Raw genomic sequence first — 22,053 nt, 5'->3', positions numbered from 1 at the left:
TTTATCTGAAGAAAGCCCAGGGTTAAACTGGCGGCATGCTAATTGTGCTAATAATCTTTAACTTCGAGATATGCTTGTAGGAAATGCTCAACGAGTCAAGGTAAAACTGAAGCATACAAATGGCTGGCAGCGTTTGGGCCATAGGACCACATCAGCTAGACTAATGGGGAAATAAAGAGGAATGCGAGCCTCCAAAATTGATAGGAACAATATGCTAATTAATGAAATCAAAACAATTTTATTTGATTAAATGATTGCAATGATTTAAAATCGCACGATCAGCATTTTTAGAGAACATTTTATTAAGGAAAACTGTTATAGGCGGCGCATTACAGTCAATGGGGGAGAATGAGGACTCATATTGAAACTTAATATAGTTCTCTCCCTGTTTCCGCTTAACTATATACCCATCTAGTTACTATTATATAAAATCCTTCCAGCAAAACACATTCCACATTAGTGCTTTAAAATATTACGAGGTTTTAATTAAGCTCCGTCATTAGAACCAATTTAAAGAGTTACATTTCTGCCATAAACAGCTTATAACTACGTTATTAAACATGGAAGTATCATTCGGAGACCAATCAGTCACCCTACTATCTCGACTCTGCTAACACAACAAAAAATCCTTTGCTAAAACTTGGCTTCACGTCGGGTGATATACCCAAATGATAACCGTAGTTTAATCCTATAATAATCTCCCTTGCCTACAAGGACACTTTATATTTCAAAGAATACATAGTCATTAATTTCAGTGCGACTGTACTCGTTTTATTTTATGAGTTTTTTTATCATACGGGAGATTTTCGGATACTGGTTTACAGACACAATTTTATTTGAGTTCATTGAAATTAACAGTTATCGTATATCAATCAGAACTTCTTGAAAACAGTAAGTTAATTTGTTTAGTTGACAAACAAACTTTGACGATTACTACGAAGGAATTTAAAGTCTGATCACACAGTAATCCGCTACTATTAGTTTTGCTAATGATAGTAAAATAATAAAGTTGGAAATAAATAATAAATATACACAGAAATATAACAAGATTTCTACATGGTCATTCATAACTGAAATATATTCACATGCATGCACCAATATATTATAACGCATCCTACGTAATATTGCGGTAAAAAACGTTGCATCATTTTAGCGGCTAGAGCAGATGTTGCTGGTATTAATATAGGTACGGCTTTTACTAAGCAGCGAGTTGCCTTACATTGGATGGAAAAGAGCTCGTGGAGAAAATACTTCTGAACTCTGTGTGACCTACTTTAAGTTCAAGTCATCGTTTCCATCGAAAACGCTGTAAAATATTGACAAAGTGATTTGTATCTAAAAGCAGTTTTGCATTATGCCGACCACAAGACGTCTGTCTTTCAAGGCTGCACGAAGAGTCTGCTGTCTGAAAATAGTGCCGCGTTAGTTCCAAACGTAGGGCTTCCAAAGACACTGTTGGTTGTTTACATGTTTCTGAATGCTTACAAGATCACCGTCAGCTTGATTTGGTTACCATGATTCCAAATATCGTCGAGAGTGAGAGGCATTAGATAATGTAGAAAGAGCCACGCGCAAAGGTACGCAATGAGCTGAGAATCTCCTATTGCATATTACTGTAATTTAAGTATCATATTCTGCGTTCTCTCTCCATGTGTTTACTGAATGGTATCCGTAACGTTTATTTGGTGGTGTTGAAACAGTCTGTTTCATTTTACTAACATATTAGCTACATTGATATTTAAGTTGAGCAAACTTTGAGGGTTGAGTTCTTTGCGAATTAATGACAGAGGAAGCATTAAAGACGTGAACTGTAAATTGCAAACACGAGAAAATCTGCAGATGCTGGAAATTCAAGCAACGCACACAAAATGCTGGTGGAACGCAGCAGGCCAGGCAGCATCTACAGGAACTGTAAATCTCATTGATTTGTTTTCGCCTTGTAATTTACTTTTAATCTCCATGTTTTCGTCCGAAGTTCGAAAACTCTAAGGTGAATGAATATTTAAATTAGTACTATCCTTTGGCCCTTGCTTGGAAGACTAGGTTTACTTGGGAGCATCAATAATTTACATGAACATTATCAAGACGAATTTACCAATATTACCAGACATACCCGATCTCGTCTGAGTGCCTTACAGATCCCTTTGCATCACATGGATTTTATCACATTGGTTGCTTGTCCGCCCTATTGGGTGCGGTCTTTCAATGATTCTATAGTGGTTCTTAGATTTACTGAGTATGCCAGCAAGAAAACGAATATATTTGGTGACATATATGTACTTCGATAATAAATTTACTTTGAACTTTTAAACCTTATTCATATTATTTTGTACGCAAGTAAGAATAGCCCAACAATCTTCAGAGTCATTTTCATGGTTTTTGGAACTTTCCGTCACCCAGGTTTGATTCCTGGGGACAGTGAGTTATTTCAGAGAGATATAAGCCCCCCGGGATCCAGATTATCGTGTTTCACTGCAAACACTTTGCTTAAGTGAAATATGCTATATAGCGTGAAGGAGCCACAAACGAGGTTGGAATAACTGTCTGACTTGACATAACCGCCGGAATAGCCATCACCGAATTTAAAATTCCAAAGCGAAGCCAAAAAAGGGGAGAGAATTCATAACACAAGTATTAATTTGTAGGTGTACGACAACCGATAATCTGCTACAATTTGCATCCATTGGTGTGTGACATACATGATCGTATATACGTATTTAATTACTAATGTTCACTGTCATTATTTAATTAATTTTAAATGCTTCGCGAAAGACAAAGTTACACAGCTCTAAAACAATTTCTAGGCGTTATAACTATGAAAGAAACGACGCGGCACGGACAACCTTGACCCTGACACTGGCGCCTTCTGACTTCTTTGTGTGAAGTAGGAAATACCGTTAGTTTTATGTGGGGGTCAGAATGCTCCCCCTTAACTGGTCCCCACCGAGAAGATTTTCCCAATAGTCAGCTACCAATGCAAGTTGTCATTTGGCAAATTGCCGCGAGATACGAAGAGTTCGGAAAAGCACTTAGTAGGAGTTGAAATACAAACTACAAGAGCACCCGTCGAGCTGAACTCAATAAGCAACGAGCGCTGAGAAGCATTCAGAGAGTTTTTGTTATCTTTCACAATATTTTGCCTAGAAGATTCTTCATACTTGGGAAGGCGTTATCATTCATGAAACTACCGACCTGCAACAGGGAGACGTGGTAAAAATTTAACCTTAAGGGAGAGTTTTTAGAATAAAGCAATAAACGCACAGTTCCCAATTATCTTTATTAAAGGTCAGTCCCCTGCCCCAACAAATAAATGAGAAGAATCGCAAATGTAACGCTTCCTCCGCCATAGCCTTAAACCTCAAATGTCCGTGTAAATTTTCGCACCCAAGAAGTGTGCATTGTCACCCCCAAGGTGTGTATTGATTTGGCCTAGCACAGATATTGTATAATAGAAATATCAGATTTCCACCATGGTGGGATTTTGAAGCAGACCCAATCTCTGCTGCGGGCATTTCGTTTTTACCTCTCATGAAGGTTTGATTCCCTTGTAATGAAATAGCGTTAAATATTTGCAGCTGTGACATGATTATACGTTTCCGCAAGAGCAACCAATCTACCGGTGAATACCAATAAGGATGGAAATGTTGATCCCATTCATTGACACACTTGTTCAAGAAAAAAAACACTGCATGGCCGGCCCGGTTCTACATTAAAATAAAATAGACCGCACACAATGGACTCCCTCGCGCTTCCCAGAACTGCAAAAGGTACCAGAAGTCCGCTCTGCAGTCGTTTCATTGCAAGGAGGTGTACGGTTCCCGGGAATCAGACAATTCAGCAATTGTTTTTTTTAACGATAGACTTCTTTTTAAATGCTGTTGCAATTCTAGCAAACGGAACAAAACCCGAGCTTTGACTATTTTCTTGTTGGCGGCAGAGATATCCGCATGAGTTGAAGAATTTTAGTCGGGCTTTGTGCGCAGATTCCAATGAAAAGGAGCGGGAGCCGCATTTGAATTAGTTTTGTAGGTGTCGCTGTTGACCGCAGTTAAGATCAAATTCAACGGCCTGCCGATCATGTGACGTACGGGGAGGTAGAGCTTCAAGGCCACATTCAAATTCCATTGGCTCAGTAGTCATGTGGCTGTACAGAGGCTTCCACAATTACACAGGGAATATTTTGTTAGAGATGTCAGCTTACAAAGGACATCCTCTGCTTTCTTCAAATTGCTCTCCAGAATGTCCTGTCCCAATAGCTCTCCCACTACTAACTCGTTTTTAGTAGATTCCCTGATTAGTGCTTGCAGGGGTGACAGCTTCTACTCAAGCAGCTCCCTATACATGCCGTCGAGCACGGATATGGGAACTTACGGAATGCAGGCTTGTGGACTGCTCCCGACTATGACCAAACGAGGAGAGATTACCCACCAAAATATGAATATGAACGTCCATCCGTATTTACCTCAGGTGGATGGTTGGGGTGACCCTTCAAGACCGTGCCGAATTGAGCAACCTGTTACTCCACAGATGCCCACGTGTTTTCCGACTAGCATCAAGGAAGAAAGCACTTGCTGCATGTATAATTCTGATAAGCGAGGCAAACTCAATTCTGCCGCAGTTCCCACCTATCCCAGGCTGGTGTCCGAAAGCTGCTCAATTGAGAATCCCGAAATTCCCATCCCGGGCTATTTCAGGCTCTGTCAGGCTTACCCACTGGAAAAGAGTCTGGATTATAATCACGCCGGAGAGATCAGTTCAAGTATAGTGCCGCACTCAAGCCCTGGGTTCATCGGTAAACTTAAGGTGCCCAACCAGACTCCAAAGGAGACGAAAATAAACGAGAAGCCAAACGCACAGGAATCCATTAAGGGAATATATGTAGAAAGTCCCGAGCCAAAACCGAGTTCACGGGAGACCAATGCAACCGCTAAAGAAGGCGAGTCTGGCTCCGAACTGTCGGATAAAGAGGCTGAAGGTGAGCTTTTGAAAGATTTAATGCGAATACAGCAGTATTGTAAAGCTTACACTGACATTAAAATGCGGAACTTTATCGTAGAAATATACTTGGCAGGTGGTGATCCATTACATTCTTTTTAAGAAGGCATATTATGCGTTCAGAAGAAATGTTTGCTCAATAATGTCCAGCAATTTGTTAATGGCACAGTAAAGGCGACTACAGATAGGAGGATGCCTACAGTATTTATACGAACCTTTCTGTACCATGGACAATATTTATTAAAACCAAATATTCATATATTAATCTTTCAGGCACACCTTAAATCCTCCTTTTATGAATGCGAATTACTGGCAATATTTCTGATTTGGGGGGGTTTGAATGGCGCATGCCAATTTCTGTTAACATTGTCAGGTGGTCCTAAGTATTTTATATTAAATAATATATATTTTATATTAAATATATTATAGCCCATGGGATAAAGTTCCATTCAAATGCATTGAAATATTGCTAGCCATTTATGATCATAAATTCGAATTAAGCTGCGGTGTAAGAGCCAGCGATGATATGTATAATGTGAAGATTTACCTCCAGAGTGACTGTCATCATATTTGTACTGTCAGTGCTAAAGAATCACTAAATTTAGTTATGAAGTTGAGAAATGATCTATTGGCGAAAAACTATCGGTGCGTTGTAACCTATAGCATTGTATTTAGCTCGCAGGTAATAAATTCACGGGCTAATACAAAGTATTTGTTTGACTTAGATAATTATTTTAAGATTCACAAACGGTACAAATTAACACTGTTTGCCTTTTTCCAAATATATACTTTATATTGTCTTATCTACTAAATCAGCTTTATTTCAGAATTGTAACAACATCGGTATTGTTTTAATAATTTGCCTATTAGTAATTAACTTATTAATTTGTTGCAATCTGCGTACAGCGAACGGTGTAGCTTTTTTAGCTTTTAATCGTATCCGCTGAGACTTAAATGCATTGGATTGTGTAAGAGGCATAATTGTTAAGAATCTCATATCTTGTTTCTTACTTCTGATAGAAGAGGCCAAAGCTCCGATAAGCAACTGGCTAACAGCAAATAGTGGAAGGAAAAAGAGGTGTCCTTATACAAAACATCAAACTCTGGAATTAGAGAAAGAATTTTTATTTAATATGTATCTGACTCGTGAGCGCCGTCTAGAGATAAGTAAGAGCGTGAATCTGACCGATAGACAAGTGAAGATCTGGTTTCAAAATCGTAGAATGAAGCTGAAGAAAATGAGCAGAGAAAACCGAATTCGAGAACTGACCACTAACCTGACCTTCTCGTGAGCGTGAAACACGAATTCGAACGTGACCCAGTGGGAGTTTCATTATGGGGATTGTGGAATAAGTCTGTTTATCCACTCTGGGATATTGTCGATAATTCTGTTCTCAATGTTTTAGCGTAATAGTTGTCTGAAAGAACAATAGCACGTTTGCCTTAGCAGGAATATTTTTATTTAAGAATGTTCTATTGAATACCGGGCTAACAACTTACTTTGCTTAGTAGGCAAAACTTAAGCTATTTGACATGATACGGTCTTCGTGCAATTTGAGAAAACTTTACGGTTCATCAGAACACGATTTGACGTGTTAATTACAGTTACGCTGAAACCATGGTCCTATAAATATAATGCTTAGGTCTATAGATGGAACATTTTTGGTTGGTTTCTGAAAAGTGCGATGGAGTCGTAATGTAATTTTTCGTTTATTTATATGCATGCCCTAAATTATATCTCAACTTCTCTACACGCCTTTTCAAGTAGGGGACTCTTTGCTAATGGCCATAGGCAGACTTGCTAAGTTAATGTGGACAATATAATCAAACTGTTTAATTACGATAGATAGGTCTTTCTTCTTCTTAAGCCCATCACCCCTGTTGGGGCATAGGCCGCCGGCAACAGTTTGGCAGTGTCCTCTGTCCTGCGTCCGTCTTTCAGTCTTATAAGGTGCAGTCAGTCCATTGAAGATCCTTCCTCCTGCAGGGATGAGGTCTTTGGAGGTTCTTCTGGCGTTCCTGTAACGCTGTTTTTTTCATGGGATGAGGTTGGTAGCTCCATCACCAACCCTCCTCCTTTCGCAGTCGGGCTTGGGGCCGTCCATGGCGGAGTTAAACACGTCTTTGGTTTAATAAATTTAATACATTTAATATCATAATGCAATTCCATATCATTTCCTAAAACATCATAAAACAAAGTACAGTTGACAGTCAAGTGACCAATATTAAATCCGCAGGGCAGTTTTCTCTATTCAAATTAAACCGAAGAGCAGGATTAGCCCCGGGAGCGTGCCCCATTTGGTAAAGGGCACACAATTTATAAATGCGCGCATTTATTTATCAAAATATTACTTTCTGCTCCCGAAATGTGTTTCAATAAATACGAATATCTTGATAATTATTATCATAACCCCTCTACCAGAATATAAATTGGAAATATCTAAACTGATGTTTTGGGAATGAAGTGCAAAAAGTCATTTGGTACATAATGTATTAGTCTGTACATAATACTTTAATGCATTAACTAAGAAAAAGTTCACCGCTAGATTTTTTTTTGTATTTAACTTTAACCATGGTAAAAAAAAAGACATTTTTCGTTGAGTCCTTAGTACTGGTAAACATATATGTCATATCTAGCACTAGATTTTTCGACTTTTTCAATGTAAATGGTAATTCATCTGCTGGCGTTATATTATCCGGTCAGAAATAACATGAGTATATTTGGTTGCAATATTTGATCAAGTATTGAGAAATATTTTCGTTTATTCTGTCCAATCACAGTGACATCCTGTAAATATTATCCACTGAAAATAAAATAAAATAATACTTTTAGTGACGAGGTTAGACATCATGATCCTTCTAACGCATGCCTTTCTGATTATAATGCATCTATGAAATAGAATTTCTCAACTCATTTAGAAGCAAATCAAACTGTAAATCAGAATGGGTAAAAGGGAACAAGGGATAACGGTTTAATTCGTTGCATTCCTTTTGTCAAAAAGGTCCAATCCAATCAATAAAGCGCTTTTACAGACAAATTACCATCTCTGTTTAATAATGTGCATCATTTTTGAACAAAGGCATTTCACTGCAATAGGATCGTACATTCTATATCATGAAAACACAGAGATCTATGTTTTTAATTGGAAGTGGAAAATACAATAACTCCGATAAAACGTTGGTGTCATATACGTTATAAACTTGCTAAATTAAACAAACTAGCGTTGGTGCATACGATTATTGCAGGTTAAACACAACAAAACCGAGAAACATTTAAAATTACTATGTGTACGCGGGCAGCACTAAAACATAGTTATGGAATTGAAACCAAATCTAACTCACCAGTCAGATAAATCATGAACTGTGAAAGAAAATATTATTTTTACATAATTCGAATCAAAGTCTGAAAATTTGCATGCTTGTTTAGAACAGCACTTTTTTCAACTAATAACACTTTCTTCAACCTACCCTCCCAGTAATGCTAAGTAAGTTATTGTCACTCAGTTTGTTCTACATGAGAGGACAAGAAAAAGTCTAGACAATTTGTGACTAATAGTTAATTTTCTATATTGAAATGAAGAAATAAACAAAATGGTTTCCTTTTTTAGTAAATTTAAACTTATTAACAGTTGAGTTTTCCTCCATAATAACTAGAGTTTTAAACGTGATATACCGAGTTGCAGAATCCTGCTCAGTTTAAGATTCTACACTAATTACCAGTACTACTTCTGTTCTCTATATTACAACATAATTGCACATCTCCAACTTATTATTCATCGAGTATCTAATTGCTAAACTTTAACTCTTTAGAAAATAAAGTTTTACTTGGCGTGCAACAAAATGGCAGCCAACGAAAGAATATGCCTTTAACTAAAATAATTGTACGAATTACAGAAAAATTTTCAAATATGAAGGTGGTAAACAATTAACTCCATTTAAAGCTTATTTTAATTAACTAAGCGAAAATAAATTTAATCCACGCTTCAGATACGGCGAGCGCTACATTTATCAATATGCGCAATTCATGTTTAATTCTTAAAGACACACCAGAACCTTAAGGAATAAACCATGTTTTCCGCAAATTGCACGGATCAGCTGCATTGAATAAATTATTACGCAGTAAACAAGTGATACTTGGAGGGGATGGCATTCCACCAGTTAGCCTCCTCAAGCACATATTTGTTTGCAGTCTACATTCGGCAATATGGTTATTTCATAATATGAACTGGCTGAATTGAGTGGCAAACTAGATATCAAAACTGGCTCTTCTTCAGTGACTATTAAACTTCTTACAGGGACTTAAGTGTATAAAGTGTACCGTGTTCAGGAATACAATATGGCAATTCAAACTGAAGAAGATTTTGGTCTTTCGTTATGACCTTTGAATTTTTTTTCGCTTGTTGGAACAAACATTAAGCAACAACGCCTCTGCTCGTAAACATACGCACACGCAACACACACGCATACAGTTGTGTTTTTTTCCTCCTTCCAATGAAATTTATTTTCCTTTCTGAAACCTCCCGAGGTTGGCTGTGTTACTGGCTTTATACTGAAAGCCAAGATTGCAGTTCCCAGCCATGCAATAAAAAATAAATAAAGTTCAATGTGAAACAAGAAAAAAATTAACCTGGAAATATACTGTAGCTTCTGAAATGTAAATCTAAAGGTACTCCTTCGTCTCATAAACGAAGTCTCGCCCATTTTATTTCGTCACGGAGGACCGTCACTGAGATGTTTTCTGTAGAATTACGCTGTCCATCTCCAACTGTTTAATGACTGTCATCTTTAAAAACTCCGAGCTCAATCTTGCCGACCTTTACTCATCGACTCACTCCAATTTCTCTATTGTATCACCCAGCGAGAGACATGAAACATGGCACAGGAACTGGTGATGCGCGTTTATGACTTCGAGATTATTCTCCTCTTTTGTGTACAATGGGACACTGAACTGCTATTAACAGGCGATGTACCAGAAGCATATTTATAAGGAAGAATATTGCACCTTTGTGGGAATATTTCGGCGCCTAGTGTTGATTAAACATACTTTACAATGCCAAAGGAGGCCTGTTTTATTAAAGACACATTAATGTATAATCAAATACACCTCATAAAATTTTTATTGATAGACATAAAAACATTTATAGTAGCTTCTGAGTATAGACTTTAAAACAGGGGAGGAACCGTTTACTACAAAATGTGGTGATATTTAAAACTGAAAGTATCAGAGGAAAAATCGAAATGGGGGAAATAAAACAGTTCGTTCACATAGTCAAGACTTTACGCGAAATGTTCAACTCCTGCATCCTACAATATGTCGTTGCTCCTTTTATGGGAGACGTTAGTCAATGATCTGCAAACGCTCTCATCTAAACGGGGTATATATACAATATAGAAACACCAACGTACCTCGAAGGTGTTTTCTTGCCGCATTATTGCACTAAGATAATAGATATTTGCTTTTGACATAGATCATGGACTACTCGCTGCTGATTATGAAATGAGTGACAGACATTAATTAGCTTACGGGGAAAAATAGTCCCCAGTTTCTCCAGAAGCTTTTTTTAAAAACTGCACTTGGAGAGTTTGTTCTGCTAACCCCAGAAGAAGGTTTCCAACGTTCTTAATCGTATGATCTTTTTAGTTCCACTGACAATATAATATTTTATTTCTCGTAAAGCAGGTCTAGGCCCAAATGTGGTCACACTGATGAGCGGATTGATTTACTCACTGTATTGGTAAATACAATCACGTGAGTGGTGCAACCAATAGCTGCGGCTGTAGTCGGCAAAATACTATGATTGTTCTGAGTGAAGGTATCAGATACACTTCCCAGTGTAACCTTTTCTATGAAAGCGAGAGAGCCTAAAATGTCGACCGGTGGCACCATACACAATTATTATGTTGATTCTTTGATAGGGCAGGAATCAGAGGACTTGTACGCGGCGAGATATGCACAAGGAGCCCACAGCACAGCTTCAAGGCCATCAGGTGTAACAGACAGTTCAGATTTCTCCTCCTGCAGTTTTACCCCCAAATCAACCGTGTTTTCCAATCCTTGGCCTCCCGTTCATCCACAATCCTCTGGCGCCGTTGCAGGGATTTACCATCCTTATATGCATCAGTCGCATATTGGAGCTGCGGATTCCAGATACCCGCGCTCATGGTTAGAACCCCTCTCCACTTCAGTCTCATTCCCCGGATTCCATCCCAACGGCCGGCATTACGGGATCAAGCCAGAAACTCTGGCGGCCAAGAGGACTGAATGCTCTTCCTATGAGCTGCAGACCCTCAGTCTGCCCGAATTCACGTGCAGCTCCTACCCAGAGAGCAGGGAGAAGCTTTCCAAGGAGCTTGGCTGCACCAGCTCCGAGACTACGACCAGCAGTGAGCACAAGGAGGAGAAACCCCGGCGACTTGACCCAAGTAAGTGTAAGAATTGCAGCTTGATTTACAACCCGAACCTGTGGACCCGAGTGTACAAAGCTGATGGTCTTACAAACCTATAAAAATGTCTAGACTCCTGCCCAAGTCTGAAAAGCCACAGTCAGCAGTAAAAAGTTTATATCATTTACAGAGAATTTTTTTTACACACAAATTCGCACGAGACTGCAAAACCTTATTTTCAGGTTGGCGCACTGCTTCTCACTGAATTTGACAGGGCTTTCTGAAATTCAAAGATAAAATGCATATTTTTAAAACTAATTTAAAGTAATTGTGTTTTTAATTACTTCCATCGTGGCGTTTTGTCTATTTTTGATGGTAAGCCAAGGCTAGATATTGTCGAATCTACTGAAGGCAGATACTCAGAATTCTCAATATATTGTCCTGAACTTTGACAACTCCTCAGCAAGAAAATAGTACTGTAACTTTTAATAATTTTATTGAGTTTATGGTGATTCTTGGGAGTCTGAAATCCCACGAAAGGTATTCAGAAGCCAACCGCAATTTAACTGTTGTTTATTTCTGACTTGCAGATCATCCAGCAATAAATTGGATCCACGCTCGCTCTACCAGGAAGAAACGTTGCCCGTACACCAAGTACCAGACGCTTGAATTGGAAAAGGAGTTTTTATTTAATATGTATCTTACCAGAGACCGCCGCTATGAAGTTGCTAGGATTCTAAATCTTACCGAGCGCCAAGTAAAAATTTGGTTTCAAAACAGAAGAATGAAAATGAAAAAGATGAACAAAGTGAAAAATAACGAAGAGTCGTGATTGACCGTTCGTTGCCAATATTAGATCTGAAAACCGTACAGACTTGTAAAATGTGTTTTGTCCATCTGGTGGTGCTTGGTGTATTCGAAGCACGGTCTATGTTCCCAGTGTTGTACTGTTCCAGAACAATCTCGTGTTTAAACAACTGCCTTTTATTTAGTAACTGTCCCTGATTTGCTGCTATGGGTTACATTAAACAAAATTTAAACTGATGTCAGCACGTTAGTTGTATTATGTTAGAACTTTGACGACATTGTTAAGATACTTTTGTTTGATATAGACATTAACACGCACGTTTGAGCATTTTGCTTAGATGTGCAACGTGTAAAATTCCGTGTTTCTGCTGTATTGCTAGAGTAATGTTTAGGTATAAATTTAGAGGGAAACAATACAATGTCATTTTATGCAGTTTTAATGCCAGTTTTCTGTGGAATGTAATGCAAACGTTGTACATCATGGTTAACTCCCGATAGAATGAGACTATCACTGTGCTGATAAAGGCAATGTAATATTTATTTATAATATTTCAGGTTAACTTAGCAAAGGTATCACGGTCACTCTGGAAAGATGCCTAATCCTCGAATAACTTAAGTGTCATTGAACAATAGGCATTTTGACTAAAGAACACAAATAAATAGAAGTTGTTTAAATGTTGTTACTTTCCCTATGACTGTGGGAATCTTTTTTGTGCGTTTTGGACAATCTGAAATAAGTTTGTTTTAGCGACGAGAATACGAATTGCGTTAATGCTGAGCCAATGGCGTCGATATGAACGCTCTTATAAAGAGCAAGTTACTTTGAACCATTACATAAATCAGATCCATTGTAATTAATAAGGAAATAGAATTTCACGTAATTTCTGATTTACTCCTGATTCTCTACGTTATTTAATAGCCATCTCAGATGTGACAATAAAATTATACTGTTCTACAAACGTCAAAATGCTATAAATAAAAGAGGAATGTGCCACTTCTGTACGCTGTTTTGTACCTCACTTTTGGTCAATAACAATAAAATGTTTATGGACATTTCAGGTTTGCTGCCAAGGTAAAACGTCATTCATGATTCGATAACGCTCTTTAGAAGCCAGCAGCTGAACATAGTAGGTGGACCTAACTATTCCGTTAGTTTGGCATAGCACCTTATCTTAGTTTTACGTTTAAAGTACTCACGGTTGGTGTTTAGATAGTATTATCAAGATGACGCAAAAACGATTTCCAGATTACCCTACAAGCACTCTCGCTTTAGCGTTCTGATTGAAGTGGACTGTTTGTTGGCATAAGTTATAAAGTCTGTTCAGACTTGGACTTTGTACATGTGGCAATTAGAAACTATCAACTAAACGCATGCCGATGAACTTTCGTTTTTTGGGTATAGTCACTCGTCGTTTTTAATGAAACCAATTCATATATTTCTTCAGCACATGCGCTGGTGTTGGTTGAAGTCACTTGGCTGCCTCTTAGCAAACCTTTATCTACTGTTGATAAGTTTTCTATATTTTCTCCCTTTCCGTTTGAGCAGTCTTTTAAAATGAATGTTATTAATCTACAGATCGAATAGCATTATTCGTTGTCACATTTACATATGTTACATTAGTAAAATCAGGCTATAAGTACAAAGAACCGCAAAGTATTATCGGGGAACACTGTATAAGGATGAGGTTGACTAAACCGATAAATGGCCACAAAGCTTCGTCTCATTCCACGTCACTGCCTCAGTTCGATATTTCCCTAGAAACAATGGCGAGAACTTCTTAAATTAGAACCGTATTCTTTTCGGAAAAGTTCCCTGAAAAAAAATGCCGCTTCCAGAGGTGTTGAATTGCAACGCCATCTATTGCCACAATTTTGCGTACAGTACTTTGAAAACAGGAAGGAACGGGATACGATAAATCCCACAACCGGCTAGACGTCTTAATGGCTTTATGGTTTTCTTCGTGTAATTACGGTCTTCTTTGAAATGAACCAATTCACTGTTTTTGTCTGCTGGTGACAAATAAAATGCAGACACTAGTTAAAGAGACGAAGACAATCAATTCCGCCTTGTCACTTAAATCTGGACAAATTAGTAACTATTCCCAACCAAGTATGCAAGAAAGTCAGCGCAGTACACTCACTATAAAGTAGATTTACATAAAATATTGGTCAGTATGTCCAATTAAATAAACATAACGAGGAATCTGCAAGTTTAATTAACGGAAGAGCCTATAATAGGAAGCAAGACACACAAAGAAACTTATCTCTACACGCAATGAATTTTGTTATGTAAAATTCACATGAATTATATTAGAAGTTTGGTAATAAACTGTTTACACACAGAGTTAAAATAAAATTCAATCAAACTAAATTCCTTTCATTGGGTCTCACGTTTCATGATCCCTTTTCCCCCATTTTGCAACCTCCAGATAAATGTTCCTGACTTCTCGCGCAAACGTTCACAATTTACAAATTCAGAGAAGGTTTTGATGGCAGCAATGGAGCACATCCGATGACGCGCTATGGCAGCCTATAGAATAACATATTTAGATGTTTCCAGATTTAAATAGTCCCTAATAGGGTTCCTTTATGCCTCTCATTGTCTGCGTATACATATGAAATGACATATATCTCCCTACCCTCACCGTTTTCTTCAACCCTATTTTCCATTTTATAGGAAAACAAATATATTTTCTACCTTGTAAAATAATACCATAAAAATTAGCAGAAAAGTTGTTCTGAGCAGGCATATCAATGAAATATATACAGTAGTCGAAAACGTTCTGTCCAATAACAGTCGAATGGATTTGCAAATAATCACCTAACTTTTGAACTTCCTTGTCAAGAGTTTCCTTGTAAAATCTTGAAAGCCCACGTCTAATCCGGTACAGAGTACATGAAATTCGGAGTTTCAATGACAATTTACATGGAACTATTTCTGGCACCCATTGATATCCGTTGAGGCTCTTTTTATGTTTCGTTTTTTTTCATCATTTAAATTTATTATTAAGGCGTTGACTTAAAAAACTGAACAAAAGTATCCCGTTTCCCAACCTAGCTGTAATGCATACGATTGACCACCGGGGAGCGCCGTCGCTCCATATTACCAAATTGGAAACGGTGACAACAGAAAAATATAAAAAGGTTAAAAGCCAAGGAGTCCTTTTTTTCATAGGACTGTTTTTTTTCATATTTGGAAAATATTACGAGTTAAACACTGATTTTTGAGAAGATTTTCAAAATAAATTTCCCATTAAAATTATAGACTCTCCAAATAGTTGGGAATAAAAAACGTGAACTTGTGTTCGTTTGAATATTAAAGAATCGAAATAACTTCATGGAATGTATAATTAAATGATTATATTACAGAAGCTTTTTATATCAAAGCAATTATAAGAATAAAATAGACATATTTTAGAACAATGCACACCTGTTGTAAGTAAAAATAATTTAATTTTTTATCATAAAATTCCCCATTAATTCTGCTTCCTCGTGCCTTTGTTCTAACGGTGTTCATTCGGCGAAATTCTAAAACGTGATCTTTCTGCAATGGACCCAGGATTATACTACGGATGAAGTCGGCACGATAGATGTCAAAGTACCTTAGTGTGGGAGTCGAGAAAAAGAATAATCTAACTTTTTGTTCTTCTTCAGTTTTAATAAAATACGCTAGCTATAAATAATACTGAAAATGCAATGCAGCGGCATTACAATAAATAGCGCACAATTTGAGCTACCTAACAGTTACAAATAACAATCCGTATACTTATTTTTGAATTTTTTTTCGAATACTTCAGCCGTTGATGAGTAAAACAAATGGAGGCAATTTTCACGATTTTTTAAGGCTTCGCTTGACGGTAGATTTATTAATTTTCCAACAAAAACGCTTCTTTCAAAAAAATGTTGAAGTTCCTATTTATTTATGAAGCGTTTTTCAAAGTCCTGCAGCAGATGTAGGTTTTTAAAGTAAAGTAGAATAAACCATATCGCACTCACTGACTAAACGTCGTACGGTCTTGCCGCGGGGCCGTGTCCCGGAGTAAACCAACTTCAATTAAAACGCTGCTGAGCATAAAAAAAGGGAATAAAATCTTCATATGCAGTTTAAATTACAACCTCCGTTTGGAAATGAATTTTCAACAAAAACATCCTTTCCTAAGATTCCGACAAAGACGCTCACGGCTGATTACCTTTCTAAATTTTGTTTCAATGCGTTACCTTAAAAACATGCCCAGCAGCACTGTTTAATTGGAAATATTTTCCATTTGTTTGCCGATTATCATTAGGAGAATTATTCAGGAAACCCAAATCAGTGTTCGCTTTATTTTTAGGAGTTTCGATGTACCACCTTTTGAATAAACGTGGATGTGAAAATATTTTTAGAAGGCAGAAAAAAGATAATATTGTTAAAATAAATTTATTGTGTGCGCATTTACGCAGCCTAACGGATCTGAATTTTAAAATATTAATTTGATTTGAATAGTTTATATAAAGGGAGCATCGCAGAAATTATCTTCATTGAATTTATGTTTTCAAATAAATTTGCTTAAACTAAGCAAATCTACAGATCTCGGCATAATCAAATGCACACATTCACAAATACACGGAACAAAATTAATAAGCAGTCTATTTTGTAATACAAATTTATATATATACATACATACATACATACATACATACATACAAATATATTCATTATACTGGAAAGTGGTTTACCGGAGAATTTAACTGAGGCTGCGACCAAGTGTCTCTTGTCGATAATACAGTTAAAATTGAACAAAAATATCGCGTTTATGCCTATTTCTACCTTTAAAAGCGGGAATGTTTTTGTTATAATCACGCGAAGAAGAATTGTGTTTTAAATTGCGAATCGTTATCTGTATTTTTGTTTCCTATGAATGGAATAAATGCAGAAAAGGAATATAGCTGCAGCGGTCCGTTAAATATTATACTTAAATGACTGGCTGTGTCTACTTCGAACGAACATACAGTGCATGCATTGAGGAAGAATTTGAATTCTTTTGGTTAGCAGTTAGTGAAAATATTGTTAATTTTATTTCCCTGCAGCATTCTGTGGGTTGAGACAGCCACCGGAGCGTGAGGAACAAAGTTCACTGGTGAATTCATGTTTCACCAGATCAAGCACTCTTTTGGATTAAACTTTAAGCGCAGTCATTTGAATTGGGGAAGGGGGCGAGGTGGTGGTGGTGATGGCGGGGAGGGGGCGTGTGGATGGGATTCGGTTCATTCCTGAGCAATTCCTGAACGCGGGACCTGATGACTATCATCTCAGACTTGTTTTTTTTTCCGATTTTAGAGCTCGTGCTGAAATTTCAACCACAAGCTGCAAACTTAGCTTTGCCCTGCAGATCCGAGCTGCCTTTCTCGACAATGACGTCTACCAAGGGTGAAATGATGGAAACTGTATTCACAAGCATGATTTTCATTAGCCAGCAATTAACCTCTAAGTTTCAGTCAAGCGAGCATATTTTTTATCTGGGGCAAGGATAACTCTTTCTCCTCGCTTTTCGTAGCCACATTGTTTCAAAAAGCATACTAATGCAAGTTGATAAAATGGTTTATTTTAAGCAGGCATCAATTATTTTGTGCATCTGCTTTTTATTTAGACCTAATAATAGTAATAACCTATGCCGACTCACATCAGTTTATACGTAAAGGACAGGTATCCGTGCGCCAATGTGCCTATATAAACATAATAAGAAAACACAGACACACACACTCACACAAATATATATATACACACACATATATATGTGTATATTTTGTGTGCGCGCGCTTGTATGTATATATATATGCGTGTGTGCGAGTTGCGAGTTTACGTGTGCGTCTGTGTGTGTGTGGGTGTGTGTGTGTGTGTGTGTGTGTGTGTGTGTGTGTGTAAGCTAAACAGGCAGACAGTGTGACAGGCGCAAGCGGATTCTACCAGATTTACAGAAAGAGCCAGGACCAAATAATCCCTAATGTTAATTCTAACTTTAACCTTTTAGCCCTCTAGCCTCCCCATCCCCCATTGCCCATTTTTGACTATGTCTTGACCTTGAGACCAGTCTCACCTTGTTGTGTTCTGAAATCTAATTGCTGTGCTGTAACCGGGCCAGCTTCATTTCTCTTCAGCTGAGTGGCGCACGTATTTCATGTTTTCTGTGATGCGGCCCGCCTAATTGTAATGAGAGGGTGCTGAATATATTAATCCGCATGTTATCTTTTTCCCCCGATCTGTATGCCCTCTACTTTTTAAAAAATATCATTTCTCAGCACAGACGTGTTGTCTGTGAAGGCAGTTACTGTAAACGGCAGTCAAAGATCTCTTCAGCTGGCTTACAACTGATCAGCGGTTTCAAAGTGAAGCAGTCAAAGCAGTGAAGCAGTGGTGCACCTACAGTATTAGCGAGTATGTTGCACGGGGCATCAGTGCACACTGGACCTGCATTGCCATCATGAACACTGTGTAGACCGGGCAACCCAATAACATCACTGTTAAACAGTACTGTTTAACCTTTATTTTGTTTATATTCATTGGCCACTCTAGAGTCTGCACAGATGAGTTCATATTTTGTAAACCCATTCTATTCCAAGTACAAGCCAGGAGAAGCCCTAAGTCCCACTTACTACGACTGCCGGTTTCCACAGGACGTGACTGCTAGACACGCTGTGGTCTATGGTCCCAGCAGCGGCGCGAGCTTCCAGCACCCAGCTCAAGTTCAAGAATTTTACCATCATGGGACATCAGCACTTCCTAACACTGGCTTTCAACAGAATCCTTGTGGAATTACGTGTCACGGTGACCCCTCTAAATTTTACGGATACGATAACTTACAAAGACAGCAAATTTTTACGACACAGCAAGAGGCCGATCTGGTACAATATCCTGACTGTAAATCGTCTAGCAGTAATATTGGCGAAGAACCAGATCACTTAAATCAGAACTCGTCTCCTACTCAAATGTTCCCCTGGATGAGACCTCAAGGTTGGATATATTAAAATTAGCTTCCATCTCACGTTTTACTGCTCAGTTCTGCCGCCAAGGTGTTTGATGCTATCTGTAATATAGTCGACTTTACATAGGAACACTTTCTTTATGTAACGTTACCGAGCAAAGCAAAAATCGTTGCCCTTGCGGCTAGTCTGTCGTTGTTTGATTGCGTGCTTTTCACCCAATCTTTATTGTCTTTTGTGTTTCTCGTGTTGTTTAGCAGCGCCTGGTAGACGCAGAGGCAGGCAAACTTACAGCCGATTCCAGACCCTGGAGTTGGAGAAAGAATTCCTCTTCAATCCGTATCTGACCCGAAAGCGGAGGATCGAAGTTTCTCATGCTCTGGGACTGACTGAGAGACAGGTGAAGATTTGGTTTCAAAACAGGAGAATGAAATGGAAAAAAGAGAACAACAAGGACAAATTCCCAACCTCTCGAAACGACGACGAGGGGGAAGAGGTCAAGAAAGAACAGGAAGAACCTGAGCAGGATACAACAGAGAAAGAGACCAAGTAACTTTACCCCTTTGGCCTCAGAGCAGAACGTCATTCAGTTTGTGCCAATTCCACTGTTATACATGTTGATCAGATTGAATCCTCCAGCACATTAATGGTTAGTTTGGTGAAAACAGTCCTCCAGTTTTTGAAATTTTTTCGAGCCTTAATTCAACATTTTGTTTCTAATGAGGTCCGTGTGCATCATTTTAACCTTTTCGATCGCACTCTGGCAGATATAGCTATCAACCCTTCGTATAGAATTTTGCAACTCCCTTTAAAAGCGGAAAAGTTGCAATATCCAAGAAGAAATAGCCATTCTGAATAAAGATTTTATTGCTTTTTAATAGGAGGAAAATCTAAAATGAAATCGTGATTAATTTAGTTTGTTGATTTTATTTAGTATTTGTGATTACACCCAACAACATGAACTGCCTAATAGAATGGATTATTTGGAATGTATTGCGAACACTCTTAATTAATTAATAGAAACAAAACAGTGCACTTGCGATGTGTCTTAATTACTGTGCGTGTAGACTAATTGGTGGTGTATTGCGGCTGGAAATTCTCAACAATTACCTATTCTCCGAAACGCAGTTAATAAACATAAGCAAAAAAATATATACAAGGTATTCCGCAGCAATAGTCACTTTTTATGATGGTCGAATGTGATTAAATTAATAAATGTTGATTAAATTTAACTGTGTACTTGTTTCATTTTACGACCAGTGTCCCAAAGAAAATAAAAGTAACGTGAGCTTGATAGAGGAGTGTGGTAGCTTGACTGAGAGAATCGCCTGAGATTGCTGCAGTTATCTTTTAGCCAGCGTCCTGTAGCTGCTTCGGTTAATTTCTGCAAGATTAAATCGCATGTACTTTATTTTTGTTTACCTCTGCCGTCACTAGGTGTCTGTCTGCCATACAGCACAGCAGATATTGTATTACCGGATGAAAAAGACTAAAGATGGAGTATTTTTATATGTAGTTTAAAAGTTAATGATAGAGCTGGTGAATGGAATATTAGTTTATCTATGCCCTAAGTTAAATGTCCTTCGAGTGGCTATTGGCTACTCAGATCACATGCCCTGCTCATGTGTGGCGAAAATGACGCTGTAAAAGTTAGTGTTTTGTGTAAAGCTGCGGTCTACTGTACACGTATATCAGCAAATCTCGTAAAACCGACAATAAAATTCTAATACTACAAATCACTTGGCAAACTGACGACTTCTAGGTTCCAATTTATTCTTTTCCGCTTTACAGGCTGGAGTAGAAAGTAAAGTCTACAGTTGTTGAATCCTACCATTAAACTTTACATAACCGGCGATCAAACTACATTTACACTTTCACAGGGTCAGTGCGCAAGCCCAAGAGCGCAGGAAGAGACGATTTTCGATGTCCGCTTTTATGCACAAGTTACAATGTCATGGTAAGGTTGAATTAAAAAAAAAGATAAGAGCAAACAGGAAACGATTCTTAGGAGAGGGAGGAAAATCATAATGCTACCAATGTTAAAGAAACAACTAAACCCGGCGGTGTAATATTGTTACAAGCGGAGTCCACGCTGATAACGCAATGACGTGGAGATAAATTCATGAACAGTTTTCAGATATGTAATCGAATTTACCCACATATTGCATAAATAGAGGCGATATACTCTCACACTGTCTAAATCTGCCAGGTATGATTGCCAGCATAACATCAATTAATCATTACAAAATGAGAGGAGACAATTCTGCAAACTCCGGTTTTGTTGCAGAGGTTTACATAGTGTGTTCCACGTATCAAATAAAAACCGGCTCACTTTTTATGTGAAAACAAACTAATTTTTTTTATCGAATTTATACAATATCAGAAAGGTCCCAGCTGACCAGGCATGATTTCAGAAAATACGTCGATTTTGTAAGTAATATCAAGATATCACTTTCATAGCTGAATTCTCGAGCCGGGGAAATATTCTCAGCCTGATTTATTTTATCGGGGTTTACAAAACTTATTTTCATAGCTTAACCAGATTTCCGCCCAGTGGTATGGACAGTTGTATTCCTTTCAGAAAGAACGCATATATGAAAAAAAATCACCATATGTATAATCAAATTCCAAACCAATTAATGAAACAGAGAGTTATTTTGCCATTGCTGCATCTTATATTTTAGTGGATCAGTTATTTGCCTTTGTAGTATTAGAACCCCGGACGGCTGGTACAATGACGCTAGGTCAGAACCTTAGCGGTGATGTTATAGCATGATAAAGATCTCACTGGAGGAATGAATTATGGAAACAAAAAAAGCTTTCTGAGTGGAATTAATCCATAAAGGCAGGATTTAAGTTCCACAATTTCATAAATTTAAACATTTATATCCAAGGCTGTCCGATCTTTAG

The 22,053-nt window shown here is 37.9% G+C and overlaps 3 protein-coding genes across 4 annotated transcripts; all 3 read left to right on the top strand.

Moving 5' to 3' along the window:
* Positions 1–4,189: 4,189 nt before the first annotated feature.
* LOC134347709 (homeobox protein Hox-D10-like) lies at positions 4,190–8,120 on the top strand. Its single transcript, XM_063050096.1, is given in 3 exon segments — positions 4,190–4,226; positions 4,229–4,975; positions 6,016–8,120. Coding segments are annotated over 3 exon segments (1,056 nt in total). The 3' UTR covers positions 6,288–8,120.
* Positions 8,121–10,817: 2,697 nt separating this feature from the next.
* On the top strand, positions 10,818–13,194 carry LOC134348555 (homeobox protein Hox-D9). Its single transcript, XM_063052116.1, has 2 exons — positions 10,818–11,418; positions 11,970–13,194. The coding sequence occupies exons 1-2, from the start codon at positions 10,842–10,844 to the stop codon at positions 12,209–12,211; spliced, it is 819 nt and encodes a 272-aa protein (XP_062908186.1). The 5' UTR covers positions 10,818–10,841; the 3' UTR covers positions 12,212–13,194.
* Positions 13,195–18,352: 5,158 nt separating this feature from the next.
* LOC134348559 (homeobox protein Hox-D8) lies at positions 18,353–20,851 on the top strand. Of its 2 annotated transcripts, none has more exons than XM_063052121.1 (2): positions 18,353–19,174; positions 19,404–20,851. In XM_063052121.1, exons 1-2 carry the CDS (start codon positions 18,748–18,750, stop codon positions 19,694–19,696), a joined length of 720 nt encoding a protein of 239 aa, XP_062908191.1. In that variant the 5' UTR covers positions 18,353–18,747; the 3' UTR covers positions 19,697–20,851. The 2 variants fall into 2 exon arrangements, with proteins under 2 accessions (XP_062908191.1, XP_062908190.1); XM_063052120.1 differs by having other exon boundaries at positions 18,361–19,174; positions 19,401–20,462.
* Positions 20,852–22,053: the final 1,202 nt, after the last annotated feature.

The sequence above is a fragment of the Mobula hypostoma genome, chromosome 6, assembly GCF_963921235.1.
Source record: "Mobula hypostoma chromosome 6, sMobHyp1.1, whole genome shotgun sequence".
Classification (NCBI taxonomy): Eukaryota; Metazoa; Chordata; class Chondrichthyes; order Myliobatiformes; family Myliobatidae; genus Mobula; species Mobula hypostoma.
This window is presented reverse-complemented; position numbering and strand designations above follow the sequence as displayed.

What these genes read in the sequence shown, in the direction of transcription:
- LOC134348559 (XM_063052120.1), top strand. Translation starts at nt 18,748, where the DNA reads ATGAGTTCATATTTTGTAAACCCATTCTATTCCAAGTACAAGCCAGGA. An exon ending in CCCCTGGATGAGACCTCAAG is followed by an intron (nt 19,175 to 19,400) that starts GTTGGATATATT and finishes CGTGTTGTTTAG; the next exon opens with CAGCGCCTGGTAGACGCAGA.
- LOC134348555 (XM_063052116.1), top strand. Translation starts at nt 10,842, where the DNA reads ATGAAAGCGAGAGAGCCTAAAATGTCGACCGGTGGCACCATACACAAT. An exon ending in ACCCCGGCGACTTGACCCAA is followed by an intron (nt 11,419 to 11,969) that starts GTAAGTGTAAGA and finishes TCTGACTTGCAG; the next exon opens with ATCATCCAGCAATAAATTGG.